Source organism: Sarcophilus harrisii, chromosome 3 (genome assembly GCF_902635505.1).
Source record: "Sarcophilus harrisii chromosome 3, mSarHar1.11, whole genome shotgun sequence".
Taxonomy (NCBI): domain Eukaryota; kingdom Metazoa; phylum Chordata; class Mammalia; order Dasyuromorphia; family Dasyuridae; genus Sarcophilus; species Sarcophilus harrisii.
This window is the reverse complement of record NC_045428.1, coordinates 474,504,221-474,525,246: the sequence shown is the minus strand read 5'-3', so window position 1 is coordinate 474,525,246 and position 21,026 is coordinate 474,504,221. Positions and strand designations below refer to the sequence as shown.

General features: G+C 34.8%; 1 protein-coding gene across 1 annotated transcript in view; it reads right to left on the bottom strand.

Annotated features, from left to right (window-relative positions):
* Positions 1–21,026, bottom strand: part of CNTN5 (contactin 5) — a 1,555,331-nt gene that overhangs the window by 72,013 nt on the left and 1,462,292 nt on the right. Inside the window, exon 17 of the mRNA XM_031961045.1 lies at positions 12,906–13,064. Within this exon, the coding sequence (XP_031816905.1) occupies positions 12,906–13,064 (159 nt within the window). The remainder of the gene's footprint in view (positions 1–12,905; positions 13,065–21,026) is intronic.

Sequence of the window (21,026 nt, the reverse complement as noted above, 5' to 3'; positions counted from 1 at the left end):
GCTTTATTTGTAGATTAGATACCTACCAATTGTGAAAGAGCTATATAAATTGTAGTATATCACTAACAACAACAACAAATCCTGGAAATGAATGATATGTCTTTGTAATAGCCATGCTTGACATCAGAGAAGAGAAAATATACATTTGTACTTTTGTAGGGATTAAAGACTTTGGATATAGTACATTGTAAATATTAGGAAATTTGATAAATGTGTTCACAATGATATAAATTGTGTCCCCTTTAACCTTTGGGGGTGGGTGGAGGTAAACTATGTCCCCTTTGGGGGGAATTCCTGACTCAAATCCTGGGAGGGGCCCACCTTTCCCAGACAATTCCCATTCAATTGGAAATCTCAGCTTGGAGCATAGTTAACATCCTTTTGAGTGGTTCAAACTGCTCCCCAGCTCCCAGGCCAGAATTCCTTGCCCACTAAGAAATTTGTCTTCTTAGAGCAAATAAATCCCCTTTTGCCACAAACTTCAGGTTTGCTAATTCTTTCACAAGGAACCTGCAACTTCGACCCAAGGGAATCTCTTAAGCTCAATTCTCATCTCTTCTTTGCCACAAACCTCTTACCTATATTTATTGGAATTTGCAAATGCTTTTGCAAAACCTGCCAACTAGCCAAGGGGATCCCATTGATGTTAGGAGATCTCTTATGCTCAATTCTGGTACACCATCAATAAGATTTGTTGAATTGTTTCCTTCTTCCTTCCCCCAACTTGGGCATAATTAAGTTGTCCCAAGCATATAAGAGCTCTAAAATAGCTTATCATGCCTAAAATCAACTTTTGTAAATCCTTATTTAAGTACTCAAGAAGAATTATTTTTTTCTTCACTGTGTTTACAGTGTTATTCCAGTGTCCTTGAATTGTTCTACCTCAGTTTTTTTTACCTCAGTTTCCCTGCCTTAGTTTCCTTGAATTATAATATCTCAATTTCTCTGAGTTAGTATGCTATGCTCCCCCCACCCCACTTTTCTGTTAATTAGGGCTGAGATAATTAGGGCTGTGGAGATCTGGTCATTCTGGCACTCTAAAAGATACAACTCTAGATGTCCTACCTCACATACCTAATTGGCAACCTCTACCTTTATCTCTTGTTCCAGAATTTCTGTCTCTAGTTTGACTACCTCCTTAACTCCCAATTTGTAAGAATTTATAGTTCTCACCCCCAACATGTCAGAACCAAATTTATAGTCTGTCCCTGAAAATTGCCGCTCTCTGCCTTCTGCCTTTATTTCTCTTCTCACTGAAGTCCTCTAAGAAGCCTTGGAGTCTCACATTCAATACTGGGTACTCTGAGACGAGAGTCTGATCCAGCAAATCAATTAAGCTCTCCAATAAATAAAATATAAAAAACTCTCTAATCTCTATCTTGGCTCAGTTTCTCCGGCATTACAGCAGCTGAGCTCTTCTCCAGAAACTCACTGAAGTGAATGAGAGGTTATTCTTCCTTTATTTTTCAGGCAAGATGCATAAGGCTGTGTTTTACAAGCTGTAATCTGATCTTAGCTCAGAGTTCTATATGTGACAGTCATTTGTAAAATTAATTTCTGAATCTTGATGAAGTCTTTATTTATTAGCCTTGATATTTAAATCTTCATATCAAAAGGAAGTATGGGCTCTTCTCCCAGTTTAATACTCTCTTTGGCCTCTGGTTTCCAGTTTGTAGTGGCCTTTAAATAAAAAGCAAAAAGCCCCCAAAAAACAAAAACAAAAACAAAAAAACAACTCTAGCCTGGATTTACTAAACTCATCATTAAGAGTAAGGGCTTGAAATAATTGTAAAAGCTTGAGGAGGATATTAAAAACTTTTGATGAAATTGTACACAATGTGGAATAGATTAAGAGACAAACATCTTTTTTTATTAGGATTTTGATTTGAAACACAAATCCTATGCAGATTAAAGATATTGTAGCTTTTATTCCCAAACAAATCTTTTTCAAAGCCTTTATAGCCATGTATTATTTTTCTTCTTTAAAAAATGTACTTTCTGTAACTATGGGGACAATTCTGTTCAAAACATGCAGGCTGTGTTCCCAGGAAGAAACAGGAGGAGATTAAAAGAAATAGAAAATTCTACATTTCTTGAGAGACAATATCTCACTGAGACTGCTTCCTAAGGAAAAGATAATTACAGAAATTTATTAATTACCAACAATTTAGAATTGAAGTCTACCTGATGCCAAAACACGAATTAATATATTGGTCATCAAACATTGGGCATCCTGATGAAAAATCAAAACTAGCAACAATCCCAAAAGAGTGTTAGACTAAAAGTTAATTCAGCCAAGACAGTTGAATTGGTATCTCTATGTAGACCCAGTCAAAGAAATCAACTCACTATACTTGCTGGGTTACATGAATGAAATGTCTATTTTCTAAGGGAAAAGTAATTTGACTTAGCTGAGAGTGGCCTGCAGGCTAAAATGTCTATTTGCTATGGTTACTTTTAGACTTCATTCAGGAGGAAAAAATGATTCTATTCTCGGTAGCTGCTTTAAGGGACAGCTTTTACTTATACCTAGGGTTTGTCGCTTAACTATGGGATGTGCTCAGTCAAGCTTCTAAGTAGACCTCTACTTGAATTGCTAAAGAGAAGAATTCTACTACTCATATTTTTGCATTCAAATGGGACCTGCTGAAATTTACAAAAGGAATCACAAATGCCTTTTAAAATTCCATTTTAGGAGGCTCCTTTCAATTTACTAGTGACTTTACTGACAGACTTGGAATTTATAAATTTTTATAAAACTCATTGAAATATGGCACCAAGGAAGCTCTTAAACCAAGGAACAAAGATTATGAGTATTTCTTCTTAGATATTGTTTCTGCTGTGAAAGGACCAGTCTAGCTAAGCATGCAGAGGCTATTTACTATCAGGCTAAAAATTTAGGTGATAGATTCTTTGCCTATGGCCATTCATGAAACAAAGATGTGGAGCCTGACTGGAGGGAATGTAGGAGTGTGTTTATTTCTGAAAATTAATTGTAAAAAAGAGGGATGATGTGAGAAAAATAATTTCCCTCCCACAACTGGACATAATATCTGTTATATGGAGGTATTTCATCATCCCTTCATATGCTGGGCCACTCATTTCAGAAAGGACCTGTAGTCACTATCCTAGGGACAAAATCAGTGGCCATTTATCACAATCAAAGAGAGTTTGGGATGTTCCCTGGTGATCAGTTTCCTTATTTACAGTGAAAGAATGTCTCAGTTGACCATGATTCTTGGAGTGTTTATGGGAGGTTTTATTTATCCTCCATATTCAAGGAAGCATTTGGTGGGGGATATTTCAAGAGTCAAGGATAGAGACTGGCAATACTTCACTAAACAAACAGTTCAATTCCAAAATCCAACCACAAAAGCTCAATTACTATGGATATTAACACTAGACTTGTTCTCTAAGAATAAATTTTTCTTAAAAATGTTTAAAATATATTATTTTCAATTTATTGAGTATTCTGTCATTCTTTTTTCATTTCTCATTACTACCTAGGCAGTGGCAGTTTAGTGGATATTGAGATTGAAGTCTGGAAGACTTGAATTCAAAGCTATGTAATTCTTTGCAATTTACTTCACCTCTGTCTGCCTCAGATGGTGATCATTATGCCAACTCTCTCACAAGATTGTTGTGAGGATCCAATGTAATAATATATATAAAATTCTTAGTACAATGTTTAGCGCAAAGTAAGTGCTTAATAAATGCTTAGTCCCTTTGTCTCCAATCCCCTATTCCTCTAGTTTCTAAACAAATCCTCAACAATTTGCCTTATCAGCATCCATGTTTTTAATAAGCATCTCTATGCAGTTAACCCATGTCTATATATCTCCAGTTACTCTCCTGAGATCCAGTCTGACATCATGAATTGCTTATTGGACATTTCAAATTGAATTTCCCAGAAACATTTCAAAATAAACATGTCTAAAACCTAACTCATTTTTTTTCTCTTCCCAAACCTGCCACTCTTCTGAATTTCTCATTACTGTTGAGGGTACCATCATCCTTCCAGTTACCCAGATTCGAAAGCCTGCTGTCATTCTCACATGCATATCTTTTTCTCCATTCACACAGTTGCCATGCTCATTCAGGCCCTCATCACTTTTTACCTCAAGACTATTGCAATAGCTTCCTAATTGATCCCCTTGCCTGAAGTATCTTCCCAGTTCATACACCCAGTACTCAGCTGCTAAAATAATTTTTCTAATGTGAAAATCTGAATATCGCATTCTCCCTACTCAAAATAAATTTCAGTGGTTGTCTAGTGCCTCCAAAATTTGTAGTAGAGCAATTCTAAATATGCTATAGTGTGGCTTGACCAGAAAATTACAGTTCTCTCAGATGTTTACTTTCGCAGCTTTATCTGATATTGTTTGACATTTCTTATACTGAAAAACACCCAGTTCTTTGTAATGTACCAACTCTGCAAAATCACATGACAATCTTTCCTTTCTTAATGGTATAGCTACACACTGTTCTGCTTGATGTTATATATATACACAGTCTTTAGGAGTCCTCAATGTTCTTCAAAATTGGCTCAAATGCCACCTTTCTGCCCAATTCCTGCCCAACAAGAAGCTAGTGCCTTCCTTCCTCAAACTAGTAATTTTGGCTATACTTCTGTATACACACTTTCCCCCATTAGAACCTTCTTCAGAGCATTGTAGTTGGGTTTTTTGGTTTGTTTGTTTTTGTTATGTTTGTCTTTTTATCCTCAGTGCCTGGCACATGTTAAGTGCTTATAAATGTTTGTTGACTGGTTGATTATAAAGACTATAAAGTGCTTGGAGGAAAGGTGGGACTCAGCAGAGGAATTTTATTACTTGTTTATTGATAATCTTTATACTTTTTTATTTTGTTTTTGCATTATGAATGGGCTCTTATAAGTGCTTTGCATTTTTTGTATGGTGAAATTGTGGGTCTCTGGTAATAAATATATGCACTATTAACTATAGGGCCTACAAAGGAGCTAGAGATCTTCTAATGAACTTTTATGAAAACCTGGAAATAAGTTATGGTCAAAGTATGTTCTAACATTTCCCTGAGTTTAACTTTGAGTCAGGAAGTCAAAGAAAGAATAATATGGTAAGGGGAGGGAATGAACTACTTCTATGTAAACCAAGAACCTGCAATATTTAACTGTTGTTGCCTAGCATATTAAGATTTATTGCAACCTGAATTAGGTTGTTTTTATTATTGTTTTGAAATCAGGTCTTCACATCTTCCTGAGGCTGGAAATGGAAGCACTGGTGATTGGAGTGAAAGCTTTGACCTGCTTTATTTCCAGTCTATACTGGTTTGCCCCTCTTATGCAACATGACAGCTTCCTCTTTCTTGGAGGCTCATCATATTGAAGTCAGACAATTGCCTTCAGCCTTAATGAAGCTCAGAGCTCTGGAACTCAAGTAGTCCATTAGTTTCAGTCTTCCTTAGTAAACTTAGTAAAATAAGTTTGTGCCACCATGCCCAACTTGAACTGGTTTTGATCTTTGCTATTATCTACCAAATCAGTCTTTTTTTGATTTATATGTCCAGAGTTTTTAAGAAATCTCTAAGTTGAGACTGAATACAATTAAAATCTAAATCCTTATAGATATGGAATAAAGGATCTTAGTTTTGAACAAGTATTCAAAGTAAAATAAACATTAAACACATACATACATATATATATATATATAGTGTGTATATACATATACACACACTCATGTGTATATGCATGTATATTTAAACACATTCATTTGTATGTTATATATTTATGTATATACATACAATATATCCATAAGTATATATACAAGTATGTATATATAGACATATATGAATATATTATGTATATCTATATACGCACATATACTATGTATTTACATGTGTATATAGTGTATGGATGTATATAGTTGGTACAGTAAAACCTTTATTTCACCTAGAAAACATATGGAACAGAATTTCTAAGAACCCATAAATATTGTAGAAAATAAATAAAGTTTAAAGGTGATCCATCGGCAATCAATGCAATTATTTTTCCTTTCAGCAGAGTCCCATCTTTTCCTGAAGCACTGTTCCTTTGATTCATAGTATCATCCTATGGCTGAGGGCTTTTCTTTGTTCTGAGAAGGGAAACAATCCTGAATTTGTTAACCATTGTCTGACCATTCTAGTACCTACTAGAAGAGAAGGAAGAATAAGCATTTATATAGCTCCCACTATATGCCAAAAGCTGTGTAAGCACTTTTTACAAATATCATCTCATTTGATCCTCACAACAAGTAGAAGTAGATGCTTTATTATTTCCACTTTATAGATGAAGAAACTGAGGTAAACAAAGTGACATAGCTGGTAAGTGCCTGAGGTTGGATTTGAACTCAGGACTTCCTGACTCTAGACCCAGTGCTCTATTTGAGAATCAATAGCCAGGGGTGGCCATTTTCATTGCAGTTGCACACAGGTACCTAGCCTTATGAAACTATTATGAAGTTTTGGACTTCCCTATAAGAATGATGCATTGTATCCCAGATAAATCCTTGGTATTCTGGTTAGATCACTTTTTCTTCAGAGATGCCCATAGGCATTCAGCCTTATGGTGTCATGCTGAAATCTTGAACTCTACATGGAATGGAAACTAACTTCATTTTGCAAGAGAGGTAACTTTAGATATTGATTTCCAGAATACCTCATGGTAAAAGAGAGCAAAACTCAAGGCTTTTGCTCCCTGATAATAAATTCCCTTGATGATTCTCAACTTTCAGAAGTCACATGTGATAGTCTTTCCTTCTTTTAGAGATGGAATCTGCCTAGAAAGCAGTTACATAGAACCCTTAGCTGCAGAGTTACCAGAGAGGAAAACCTGAGGACAATATTGCCTATTAACACATAGTAGAATAATTATCAACAGTCAGAAAGAACAATTACTAAATGTGTTATTCTTCATTAGACATGTGGCCAAGGTTCTTGAACACTTTTAAGTTACAGGAAATTTCATAGAGAAGTCTATTCAGAGTTCAGGGTGTTATAGAATAAACAAAATTCCATTTGTAAATAGAAGAAATATTCACAGAACTGTGTCATCAATAGGAAACCCTGACTCTATCAACTGTAGGATTTCTCTACAACATGAGCAAGTCAGATAAGTTTAAGCAAACTGGATCATATGACTTACTTAATATCAATAATAAATAAAGTCATTCCTGTAGTTCCTTCTGTTGTAGACTCATATGGTATTCTCACAAATGCAGAAGAAATTTTGTTTAAGGAGAGTCTTTAAGAAAAAAAGAAATGTTTTTCTAATGGGTCCATTAAAAAATATCCACAAACAATAGACATAATGGGATTTAATAGCCTAAACTTCGTAATCAATTTTATCACTGGAAAAAAACTGTCTTCAATTTTTAAAAATGACAAAATGCTTTTTCTTCTTTTTTATGTTTTTAATTAAGAATACCATAAAAATATTCATACACCACTTTTATAAAAGTTCTAAATAGGTGAAAAAGTCGGTTTACATAGTAGTGGCTGATATCTTCTTTGTTACCCTTTATTTTTAATTTTTTAGGCTCATACCTTGGGTGATTTTTTTTTTCATTCTTCTGGATTCTTCTCCAATTTTTTATAACTTTAAACTGAAAATTGATATGTATGTGGCAATCAAAGGGTTACTAAGTGATTTGCATATCTTAACTTGGTTTAGCTTCACAACTCTATAAGGTAACAGCTATTACCATCCTCATATATTAGAGAAGGAAACTGAATTTAAGAAAGTTCAAATGATTTGCCCACTGTTGCAATAGTTAGTAAGTATCTGGCATGGGATTTGAATCCAACCTTCCAGACTTCAAGTTACCAGCCATTTTATTAGTAAGCCTTGAAAAGAGATTTCTTGCAAAGACTTTAAAAGGAATGCCTTTAGTGTTTCCTAAATCAGATAATTCTTTGTTTATCACAGAATTAAAAATGTTAAACTTAAAAAGCACTTTAGAGATCATGTTGCTAAAAGCAAATTGATAAACAGATGGAAATTGAAATGCTCAATGTCACACAGCTAGTAGGTAGCTAGGACTCAAGATCTTATGAGTTAACCCAGGTTTTTGTTGTTGTTTGATTTAGCTGTACAAAAAATCTGATCACTCTTTCTGACTTTATCTTCTTAAGCATCATTGGCACTTGCTCAAATAATTACTGAGGTGTCATACTTTAAGTCATGTTCCACTACCATTGTTACCCTCAACAAGTAAGGTTAGAGAAAGTGTTGAGTTTGTTACATTATATAAAGGAGAAAGTCCTTGAAATAAGTGGACTCCATTTTTTTTCAACCATCCTCAGGAGTCCCACCTCATCACTTCTTCACTAGGAAGGTATATTTTAACCACCCTGGTGTGGGGAGCTAGAAAGCATGGTATGTTTTGTCACCCCAGCTTGGGGGCTCTAGAAAACAGGACACAACATTTGGTGCTCAAACGTGGGGCTCTAGCTGAGGACCTATACAAATCAGTTCAATTGATGAAATCAGGAAAGTTCAGTGGAGAAGTCCCCATGACCTGGAAGGGTAAGTATAGAAATAGGCAAGCAGGAAGAATCAGTAAGGGCTAATCTAGTCACTTTAGTTTTCAACCAAAATGAGGCAAATACTAAGAAAAGAGCCTCCCTCCAAAGGAAGTATGAAGCAAGCTTAGTTAGGTTAACAGAGAAGCAAGGTTTGTTGGTAATTCAGAAACAGATCATTGAGTTCTCAGATGCTCTGGAGTACACCATGCTTTGTTAGAAGGAGAATTTGGAGCCAGAGATGTGCAAGTTACTAAAAGAACAACTAACTGACTACAGTGGAGTAAAATTGGTTTTAAGGAATCCTACAAATTTTAAAACAAGGATAGATTTTAACTTGGGTGATCAAACCAGGAAATATGAGGAGAAAAACAAGCAGAGGGTTGGTGCTTGTGGCTGTGGAGGGTACAGCACCTGGGGCAGAGCTAAGGAAGCTTTTTTATTATTTTACTGATTTATATAGCTTGTTACTGCTCTAGGAGGTTTGCAGGATATTGCCAATTGAGTGAGAAGAGAGTTAAATATCTTAAGTACCATTGCCTGTTGAGCAGAAAGGGAATTAGTACATTAAGTATCTTGCTGAGGAGCTTGCTTTTCACCTTCAAAGCTCATTTTTAATTCTGCCTACCCCTGAGCATGCTCCCTTAGGGTATTCCCCATTTCCTAACCCTCCTCCCTCAACTCTGCCTTCATGGGCTGGAGGGGGAGGAGTCGGAGGGGCAGTGATACCATCAGCACCAGCAGCTGAACTTGATGCTGTCCCTTTAGGGTGGAGGTTTGGGGATGTAGAAGGGGATTTTGTTCCTTTTTTTTTTTTTTTTTTTTTTTAGCGTATTAAAAAAAAGTTTCCACATCAATCTATGGGGAAGAAACATCTTGCAACAGTTAGGAAACAAATACTTTGGCTTTTTAGGCAGGGTTGCTGTAGAAGGCCTGCCAGCACTCCCACCTGTTCCCATTCAATGGAAAATTAATACTCCAATGTGGGTGGAACAGTGTTCTTTAATCAGTGAAAAAATTTAGGCCCACTGATATACTCCTGAAATGCAATTTGATGATATTTATCCAGATTTTTACTCCCAACAACAGAATCCAGGATCAAGACGGTCTTCCAATCAATTCTGATGGAAGTAGATATCTTTGGCAATGAGAAAATCCAATTCAGTTCCAATTGATCAGTGATGAAAAGAACCAGCTACACCCAGAGAAAGAATAATGAGAAATGAATGTGGACTGCTTGCATTTTTGTTTTTCTTCCCAGGTTATTTTTACCTTTCTAAATCTGATTTTTCTTATGCAACAAGAGAACTGTATAAATATGTATACATATATTGTATTTAATATATACTTTAACATGGTTAGCATGTATGAGACTGCCTGCCATCTAGGGGAGAGGGGAGAGGGAAGGAAGGGAAAGGTTGGAACAGAAGTGATTGCAAGGAACAATGTTGAAAAATTAGCCATTCGTATGTTCTATCAATAAAAAGCTATAATAAGAATAATAATAAAAATATCCTCCTCCTAAAATAAAAGAGGGGGGGAGGAGCCACAGATAACCCTAGAGAACTTCTAAATTTAACTCTATGTATTAATTTTTTTTTTTGATTTTTGATGGAGATGCACTGGTTCCAGCAGACAGGTTTTATGACCTGCCAGAAGGGCAATGTTCAGTGCGAGGAGCCCCACTATCTTTAGATAACCGCCAGGTGATGTGGAGAGACCCAGAAAGTGGTGAATGGAAGGGACCAGATAGGTTAACTGCTTGGGGGAGAGGGTTTGCTTGTATCTCTATAGATGTAGAAGGAATCAGATGAGTGCCAATGAGCTGTATTCCCCTTGTCTATCAAAGAGGGATGGGGGTGGGGGTGGGGGAAACCCTTGAGGAATCAGGTGGTTCCATCAATGACTGTGAGCACCACTGAAGGAGCCTGGCAGTTAACCCTTTGCATACTCATGAACATCAAAAATAATTCTCAATAAGACTGATGCAGGACTTCAAAACCTGCAGGAATCATTGGATTCCTGACACATTGGACTATTTCTTGGCTGCTGAAGAAGGTGTATGTGTGGTTGTGAATTGATAGTTATTTTCTATACCTTCCTTCTGGGACTCATGGAAATCTTTATAGTATTTTATTTATTCACATTGTTATGTTACTACTTGCTTGTATGATACTACAACTGGTCTGTGTGATTCCTCCCATGGTAACTGATTTAACCACTGGTATATACCTGCTTCAATTAAAACAAAAGAAAGAGTGAGATGTAGAGGGTCACAGTCAGTGAGGGAATTCTGGGTAAGATATATGTTATGTTCTGCTTTCTTTCTAGATCCCCAAATTGCGGTGACAAAATGTACTGTTGCTTTCCAGAGCCCCCACACTGGGGTGATTAAAATATGTCTTCCTGGTGGAGAAGTTATGAGGTGGGACTCCCAAGGATGGTAGAAAAATGGATTCTGTTTATTTCAAGAACTTTCCCCTTTATATAATATAACAAAAACAACACTGTGCACATGGGACCACATAAACAACTTGCTATTGTGTGTAGTTTGCCACCTGGTATCACTCTGCTTCAATCACAACATAGGTTGTCACTATCTCTTGACTTCTCAGGAAGGATGAGAGCCCTTAGGGGAGATGGGGAGCCGAACCAGACAGTTAGCAGGTTCCCTCTGGGCTGAAGACTGTGACCCTCTACAAGTAAGTAAATAAATAAAATAAAGACATATCTCTCATCCTGTTTTCATCTACAAATTATTTTTAGGATCATCTGGCTTAGCGGAATTTCATATCAAACTCTTTGCAGGCTTAGTTTCTCAACCACTTTTCCCTTCCCTCTTTTTTATAATTTTGCTTGTATGGCATCATCCATTTTGTTTTTAAAGATAATATGCATTCTAAATCAGCGTTGCCTTTGTTATATCTCTGAATAGAAAAGAGAATATGTATGTGTTTGTTTACTGAAATCATTTCTGGACCCTTTCAGACCACTTACTGGGGTGACTATTTCTCATTAGATAAGCTCTTCTAGGAAATGCTTTCATTTATGTAAGAATATCAATGGAGATGTGGAATCTTACTCTTATAGTGTATTAAAGATTATGCATTAAGAATCAAAAATTAAATAAATGTTTGAAGCATAAGTACTGTTTTTAAATGCCCTGCTTTCCTTTCTCTAAATTTATCAGCATCATTATGGAAGAAGAAGAGGATTGAAAAGAATTGAGGGATATTTTAAATTGTCCATTTCATGAATAAACTTGGCCAAAAAATAGTTTATCTGGAAGTTAAGTTACTGGTGATGAATCTCTACATAGCTAACTTTTTCAAGAGCAAAAATCTGTCATCTAGATCATTAGATCACAGCTGAAGAAGCCCTTTTAGCTTGAGATCCGCTGAGCTTTTTTCTCACAGGTAAAAGAACTCAGAATTGTTTCCCCACCCTGCTGAAGGATTAATGCAAAACTTCTCACATAAATTGTTTATTTAAGTGGATCTAAGAACTTCCTCCAGCCAAAAGGAGTTAGCACTTCTTTGGTGTGCTTATACTTTTAGTATAATGGAAATGAGAACAGGAAAACAACAGTAAATATTCATAGCAATCTTGAAGAGCATTCTTATCTTACTAGCTTAGTTTCCATGACTCCCAGTTAATGCAGGTCCCTTGAATGGTAGCCTATCTTAAGCAGCAATTCACCCTGAGGCAAAAACAGGAGGCAGCATTTGCCAGACAAGTCAAAGTATTTCCCTTTAGATCCTGGTAGAGAGTCCAGAACTTTTGAGTCCAACAGTTTCTTGCCCTCTTCTTCTATCAATCCCATCCCCCCCCACCCCACCTCCCACACCAACATCACTTACAGCTATGAACAAGGGGACAAACATTGTGAAGAAGGGGACCTCCATCCCCTCTATCCTCAGCTTGGACCAGTTGCCACCAATAAACAAGCATAAACAGAACTCTACCAACAGCAGTAGGTCCTTAAACCATGGGTATTGCTTCCATATCAGAAAACACTATGGTTTTATTAATAGAAATGATATTTAAGAAGATGCATTACTATCTTTGTATTTGACTTGCAATTGAAACTTTCTATATGGCTTGTTTTCCCCTTTTAGAATGTGAGCTACCTGAGAGCAGGAACAACCTTGGTTTTACCTTTATTTTCCTAGCACTTGGTAAGGGCTTGTCCTTCCTTCCTTCCTTCCTTCCCTTCCTTCCCTCCCTTCCCTTCCTTCCTTCCTTCCCTCCCTTCTTTCCTTCCTTCCCTCCCTTCTTTCCTTCCTTCCCTCCTTTCTTTCCTTCTCTTTTTCTCCTCCCCCTTCTCTCTCTCTCTCTCTCTTTTTTATTTCATTAGCCCCTCTTACCTGTTTTTACTGTCTGCCAGCCAAGAGAGAAAGGACTTCGAGCTTGCAGATTGTAGGAAGAAATGGGGCTGTGGTTGTCTGCAGCAGGACTCCAGGATAGGGTGGCTGTGCTGTCTGTGATTTCTTCAACAATTACAATGCCAGGGGGACCTGGAGGACCTATAGGCAAACAGCAAGAAATACAATTCAGAGAAATGTAGCTTTAGGGAAATAATTTTGTGAATCTTAATTGAGTCATCATGACAAAGAGATGCATTTCCAAGAAGTTGATCAAAGGATATAATCACTTTAATGAAATACATATTTAATAACCAAAATTGACAGTACAAGTCATGGGATACAGTTGGTGTTCATGATTTCTGGGGTAAATTAATTATAGATTTGATTTGGTCTCTCACTGTATACTTTGAGGCAAGTACCAATTAACATCACATTTCACAGTGAAAGAAAAAGAATGAGAAGCAAAGCTCAGAAAATAAATGCCAATATTGACTAAAGCTGTTGAGGGAGCTCACAGTTTACAGAATCAGCAGTTAAAGGTGATTGAAACAAAGCACTTAGGAATAAAAACAATTTTGGATTTCATTAAGACATTGTCAACACATGATACGTGAAGTGTTACAGATAGAGAACTCATGTTGGGATACTGCCTATGAATGGGGATTTGCTATTAGCCCATCTATTATTTAGGGTGCAATTATGTTTTAGCTTTAAGAATGACCATGGCCCTTACTAAAAACTTATTTTGGGAAAATATCAAAGGGTAAGGAATCTTTTGTGAAAGCTAAGGATGGAAGTCTTATATGGCTTTCTATGGTTTTAATCTGGGAATTTGTTCCAGCAACTCATCTGCAATTTGTAATCCTAGACTGGTCCCAGTGATTAAATGGCTTGCCTAGGATCATACAGCAAGAATACATTTGAAAAAAGCTCTTCCTGAATCCAAGGTCACCTCTTCAATCATGATAATGGTTGCCTGTCAGCAATTCATATGTACTTGTGATCATCAAGCACTTTTTATCTTACTAATCACCTCAATGATTATAATAGAATTCTTTTTGAAACAAAGAAACAGAGAAAACGAAAGGATAAACATGACTCGAATGAATGAATTTACAAACCAGCTGAAATTTTGTTTTTAGCAGAGAAAAGATTTACACATGCAAATCTTTTGAGATATCTGGAATATCTTCTTACTATGACATGATGCAAGGCAGTTTTCCCTTAAGAGTAATGCTTTGGTAGTTCCAGAGAACATATGATGAAACATATCTTTGGCAAAGAGTGACTATGGATGCAGAATGTCACATATGCTATCAGATAGTTGTTTTATGATTTTTCAAGTCACTATTATTCTTTGTTCTAAAGGAGGGTTTAGAATGTGTGCATATAATATCAGGAAATTACTGGCAAAAAAATTCAAAAGTTACCAATGACACTAAAATAAAATGATATTTTTACTCCTAGTTCTTTGTTCTAAAATTAATACTTCCAATATAAAGAGAATGTAAAATGATGTTTATATATGAGGTGACTGGTTATAGATTGATTTGTAGCATGCATTCAGGTTGAATTTTAGAAGATTAAGTTTCATTGAGAACAATTCAGTTAATTCCTTTCATTAATATAACTTTTTGAATATATATTATCATTGATTTTCTTCCATGGTGCAATAGTATTACTACTAACAGCAATTTACTTCAAAGGTCTATAATTATTTCCTCCACTATAGATGCTCTCTCCTCTTCATATTAGTAAATGATATTCACAAGTTTCTATGGCCCAAGGAAAATCACCACTTGGTAGAAGAAAGGAAAGAAGGAAAAAAGGAAGGAAAGGGACAATCAAACATTTATTAGTATCTAATATGTGCCAGACATGTGCTAAGTATTTTACAAATATTTCTTATTTGATTCTTACAACAACTCTGCAAAGTAGCTGCTGTCATTTTCCATTTTACAGTTGAGGAAGCAAAGACGTACTGAGGTTAAGTCCAGGGTCACATGGATGGTATATGTCTGAGGTTGGATTTAAACCCATCTTTTTGCCTCTAGGCCCATCACTTCCAAACTACCTTTCTTTCTTATTCTGTTTCTTTCTCCTTTTGGTTCCCCTCCCCCAATAGATAGGTTAGGTGAGAGAAAAATGTGTTTGAAAAAATTTTTTAAGAGTTTAAAACCCAATAGATGTATTTTTTAAAAAAATTACACATCTCAAGGGTTTCCTAGGAATAGTTTATAAGAAAAAAAAATCTGGATAATGTCAAAGTTTATCAAATGCTGCACTATTAATCACAAAACAAGGGGGAAAAAAGATCTAGTATGTTGACTAAATCTTTTGTAGAGAATTCCTAGAAAAACACGTATATCAACTGCACAAAAATAAGAAAGACTGGGATCTATATTAATGGAAAGATAATGAACTAAATAGCTGTCTTCTAGATCAGATTAAATAAAGCCTAAAAAATTCTGTGATCAAATTCTGGTTCTTGTACTTTCTGAATAAACTAAATGATCCTTACTTTTCCCATCAGTAAAATGGGGAAAACAACACTTGTACCACCTGCTTTGTAGACTATCATAAGGAGCAAATGAGGCAATGTGTATAAAACATTCGCTAAATATATTATAATTGTCTTAATAGTCTTCCCTAAAGTAGAGTCTCAAATACCCTGAACATAGCAGGAATTAGATTTATTTTTGTTAGTAAATCCCTCCAGTAATGTTATTCTGATGCTACAGCAATTCAATACAATTCCACAAATATTTGTTAAGCACCACAGTCTTGAAGATAACAAAGACATAAATGTAATAGTCCTTGCCCTGGAGAAGCTTGTAATCTCCTAGAGGGTGATGATATATTTATAGTTGAGCATGCTGGAGGGAAGAGGGTAAGGAAAACAAACAAAAAATGCTCTGGGAATATCTGAGAATGGAGAAAGCACTAATAGGGACATAGGATGAGAACATTTATTAAAGCCCAAGACTGATCTCCAGAATTGCATTCAAGCTCTTCCTTCTGTGTTAATCATCAAATTGTGTCAACTGTATACTGATATAATTGTTTATCATAGTTTAACCACAGTTAAAACCAAGGGGACATAGTAGGATGCCATGTATCCAATAAATGTACAGATGTGATTTAGACAGTATGAAATTTTAAACTTAAATTTTGAGATTTAAATAAAATATATAGTGATCTATGTACTAATTCTCTGTCTCTGAAGTATTTCACACCATCATTTCTGAAATATTTGTCATAGAAATCACTACATACTGTGCCAATTTACCTACCACTTGGAATATGTATTACTATAATTGCTTCTTCCTTATTGTATCAAAATATTTTTGGTATGGTTGACACTTCACAGTAAAGATGAAAAATCTATTTTAAGATATCTTTCTAAGTTTTTATTTATGTTTATTTAAGTATACAATAGGTCTTATAGCACCATGCTTTTAGTGAAAGCATTCCATTTAAAATGTATTCCTTCAAAGCCTGGATAAAGGTGTCAGGAATGTTACTGAAGTTTTTCTTTCTAGAGTGAAATATAGAATTTTGGACAAGACTTTAAAGTTCCTTTCAGGTATAAGATTATATTCAATTAATATGATTCAACCATAGCTAATGGATATAAGTTAATTTTATACAAAAAATGAGTTTAATCAGTCAACAAGCATTTATTAGATTTTTATTATGTTTTATACTCTGCTAAATTCTTGATAAAGAAAGATAAAAACAGTTCCTGCCTTTGAGGAGATTACATTCTAATGGAGGAAACAACAATTAAATGAGTAGGTACATGTAAGATACACAAAGTATATGAAAACTTAGTGGAGAAGGCTTAATAATTTGACACTGTGTAAGTAGCTGTGAAATTCTGTAACCATAAATTCAGAGCAGAAGTTCCCACTGGAAAATTTACACTATAATTTAAGCAACAAAATATCCTCCAGTATATTGTGGTCCAGTGGCTCTGGAAGCAGAGAGTGTGAGTTTGAATCCTGCCTCTGATGCTTACTACTCATGTGACTATTGGCAAGACACTTAACTTTCCTGGATGTCAATAAAGCTTCTGATTGATAAATGGGTATTTACAATGAACAAATATATATATTTTTTCATTAATTTTTTTCAAAGTAAGAACTAAGGGAAACTATCAGATGATGACAATATAACTTATAGAATATTTTATGTACATTGTTTCTCTGATTCTTTAAACCAATTCTATGAGATAGGTGGTACAGTATTATTATTTCCATTTTACAGATAGAAAAATCAAGGTTCATATATAAATCATTCAGTAAATGGAAGACCTGGAAATAAGTCTTCTGACTTCCAATTAATTTTCCTCTATATCAGGCAGTTAGGTAATATAGTGGATACAGTCCTGGATATTGAGTCAGCAAGATTTGAGGTCCAATGTAGCCTATCCTATTTACTAGCTCTGTTTAATCTGAAAAAGTCATGCATTTTTTGCCTACCTCAGTTGCTTCATCTGTAAAATAAAGATACTAATAGCAGCTAATCTTAAAGGTTGTGAGGATTAAATGAGATAATAATTGCACAGTACTTTGAAAATATTATAGTGTTATACAAATGTTATTATTATTAATATTATTACATTACAACTGTTTGTGTGACCAAATCTTTGCTTCTAGGACATTTATGTAGTAATACCAGAAAATATCTAAGTGTATATTATAGAGTATATGCTCATATTTGTGGTATGTAGTTAATCTCTTTTTTATAGAGAAAAGACCCTCCTTCAGAAACATACTATATATAGAATATTCATAAATTTAAAATACTCAGACTTCTAACTGTTTGAAATTTAAGTTAAATTTATAATAGACCATGTATTCTTATTTTAAGCCTCCATAAAGATTGCCTTTATTGGTAATGTTTAATTCTTTTTCAGCATTAAAGTTTGGTGAGAAGGCTTTATTAGTTAACACAGGGCACCTTTAAAAGTGAATTAATAAGAGATGAATGCTTCCATGATGAAAAATATATGACAACTAGCCAGGACCTGAGAGCTATGCAGATGTCACTCACTTAGTGAAAATCTCATTAAATTTTATGCTCAGCTGTAATCATTCATAGTGTCAGCTGGACAGTTAAGCTGGGAAGCTTTTCTCCCTGGGGCTGTTATTGTTTAGGACCCCCAAAATCTAATTTGTATTTGAGGATATACAATTCAGGGTAAAAGTTCAAAGTCTGCTTAAATTTTCCTTAGTCAGCTTTTTTTCAGAAAATGACCACTAGTAAATACCCTGTGATTTAATCTTGGTGAAAATGCCATGTTCTTGTGGACCATCCACTAGCAGTTATTGTATACAGTTAATCTGTATTGAATAAAAGTCTGAGTATATTACTAGTTACACCAACTCATCTCATGGATATAACGTTTATCTTGTGAATAGTTTTCTCCTCTTGAAAGAGAATGTCTTTTTTACTTTTTTTTTTTAGAAAATTGATTTTTGTAAAGTGAGCAAATTAAAAATACATATAAATTCACATAAGTACAAAATAAACCTTATTACCTCAAGAATTCTCATTGTTATTCTGATGTCATGATACTGAGATAAGAAATCACAATTTAGCTGAGTAATTTTGAATTGAATCATAGAACTTTGGAGTCACAAAAGGTCATCTCATCTAATTTCTTCATTTTATAAAGTAATTAGTAGTAATGAAATCATAGAAGGTCATCTTACTTTAACTTCCTTAGTTTATAGGTGAGGAAACAAGGTCTTGTTTGGTCAAGGTCACAGAGTAAGTAGCAGAGCAATGATCAGCAAACCTTGATACCAAGCAAACTAACCAATTTTACTCCAAATTCAGTGCTCTGACAATGACTAGTATGTTAGCACTTAAATATTATTTCAGTTATATGTTTAAATGTAGCCAATTATATAAGTGAAACCAATTTTTTCACATCTGATTAAAGAATTCTGCTATACATTCTTTCATAAACTTAAAACTCTCAGCTAACTTGCTAATCATGCAAATACTTGCCAATATTGATTTTAAATTCATTTAATTATTTCTTTAATTTAATATGAACTTTTGATCATTCACATAGTTTTTTTGGCTAGGAGGTCAGAGGTCTGTTTATTTTTTCTCCATATCGTAATTCCTAATCATTTGTCATGGATTTATTCTAAAGGGTCATGAAGAATAGTGTAATAGGAAACAAGTTGGCAGAGTGGCAAAAGGAATTTGGGACTTGGCACTTGGTGCCAGCCTGGGTGTCTGGTGTCTTCCTGACATAGAGTAGAATGATGAACTTTTAAAATAATGAACACAGAACACGTTTAATACTGAAGAGTTTATATATAATAAACACATAATAGTCGGTGGTGACAACTCAGTCTTCAAAGGCTGCTATATAAGGATCTGATTGGACTTTCAAGAAAGGGGGAAACCTACTGATTTTATCGGTCTTTGTCTTCTTACTACATCTTGGCTCCTGTGTTTGGTTTTTAGGTGTCCATATAATTTAGCTCCCTACTTTCTGTTCAGGCTCGTTGAATTCCTTTCTCACTCTATTCTGTGACCTAGTCAAACTTTTCTCTGTGCCTTACACTACATATTGTAGTCCATTTCTATCACAGCTTTGGTACTAATTTTCTCACATGCCTGGAATGCATTCCCTCTGTACCTTTGCCTCAAAGAGTACCTCCAAAAAGATGAAGTTCAGGTGATATTTTCTGTACAAACTCCTTAATTGCTAGCACCCACACTCCCCATTTCTTGTACTGAATTATTTTATAAGCTTTATATTTGTGTGTATATATTTTTCTATGTATTTGTTATCTATAAAATGTGAGCTTATTGCAAGTAGGATTATCTCATTTTTTACTTGCATTTCAGTACTTAGTAGAGTGCCTAGAACATAGTCAGTTTAATAAGAATTTGTTGATTGATTGTAGGGTGTCATCTTGTTGCTCTCAAGCACTCTGCAACTCATTTATACACATCTTTTAGATGTGTATAAATATTTTCATCTTATGTGGGAATTCTAAACTGGGAGTCTAAAAAGAGGGAAGGGGTGAGGTGGCTGATTCTTGGTGTAATATATAGACACAAGTATTCCAATAAGCTTGGGACTGATTCTCATGGTCAAACAATCTTTCTGATTTTATGAAAATAAGCCAGCTATTCATACCCTCTCTGATTTGAGAACATGCTATTCTAATGCTTTTTGTTTATTTGTTTTAGTATTATTCTGTTCCATTTTGAATTTAATTTTTACTTGGTTTGGTCTCTACTTTTACTTTCCTCACAGTGGTTTAAGGGCAAAATTAAACTCATATGATTTAAAAACAATTCACATACAAATCATTGACAAACCATTTAAAATAAAAATGGCAAATAAGTCAAGATATCTTGATATAATTATATTTTAAAGTCAATTGATTAAAAAACACACATGCAACATGAAAAGAAAACAGTTCTTGTAGATGCATTCTGAAGGAAAAGGCATGCAAGAATATGCTCAGGGATATAGAGCTGACAATTACTGAATTAGATAAGTGTAGATAGACAATTCCTAATAGAAAATTTTGGCCCGAATATTTGGTTTATCCACGTGCAAAGATCCAGTTTAGCAGATAAAGGTCAGATTTTTATTTTTAACATTTTATAATTTCTGAGACCCTGCATATATAAGTAGCAAAATATATGGGAAAAGTGATAACTGTTCAGTGGACTGTCTGTTTACAAAACAGATACTGTGTGATTCTTAAAGTAAAATCTTTATATTATACTGGCTACTTATTATTTACAAAGCTTTATATTATACTGTCTACTTGTTATTTTTCCTCTTATTGCTACATGTTCTGTCTATACTTCTCTCTCTGCTTAATTGAGGGAAGGTATTTCTTTTTTATTTCAATTAGCATTTGAAGGAGAATGGATAGTAGGGATTATGGAACAGAGGGACAGAAATTTTCCTGTTGAAACTCTTGGGATTCTCTCATCCCCACTTTGAAATCTGGGGATTACCATGGTTTCCAGAACAAATGCAAATTGTGACAATTTGGTGAGCAAATCACCATTTATAATATATCACAGCAATAGTTCTGTAAGTATGATTTTTGGATCAGTGGTTTT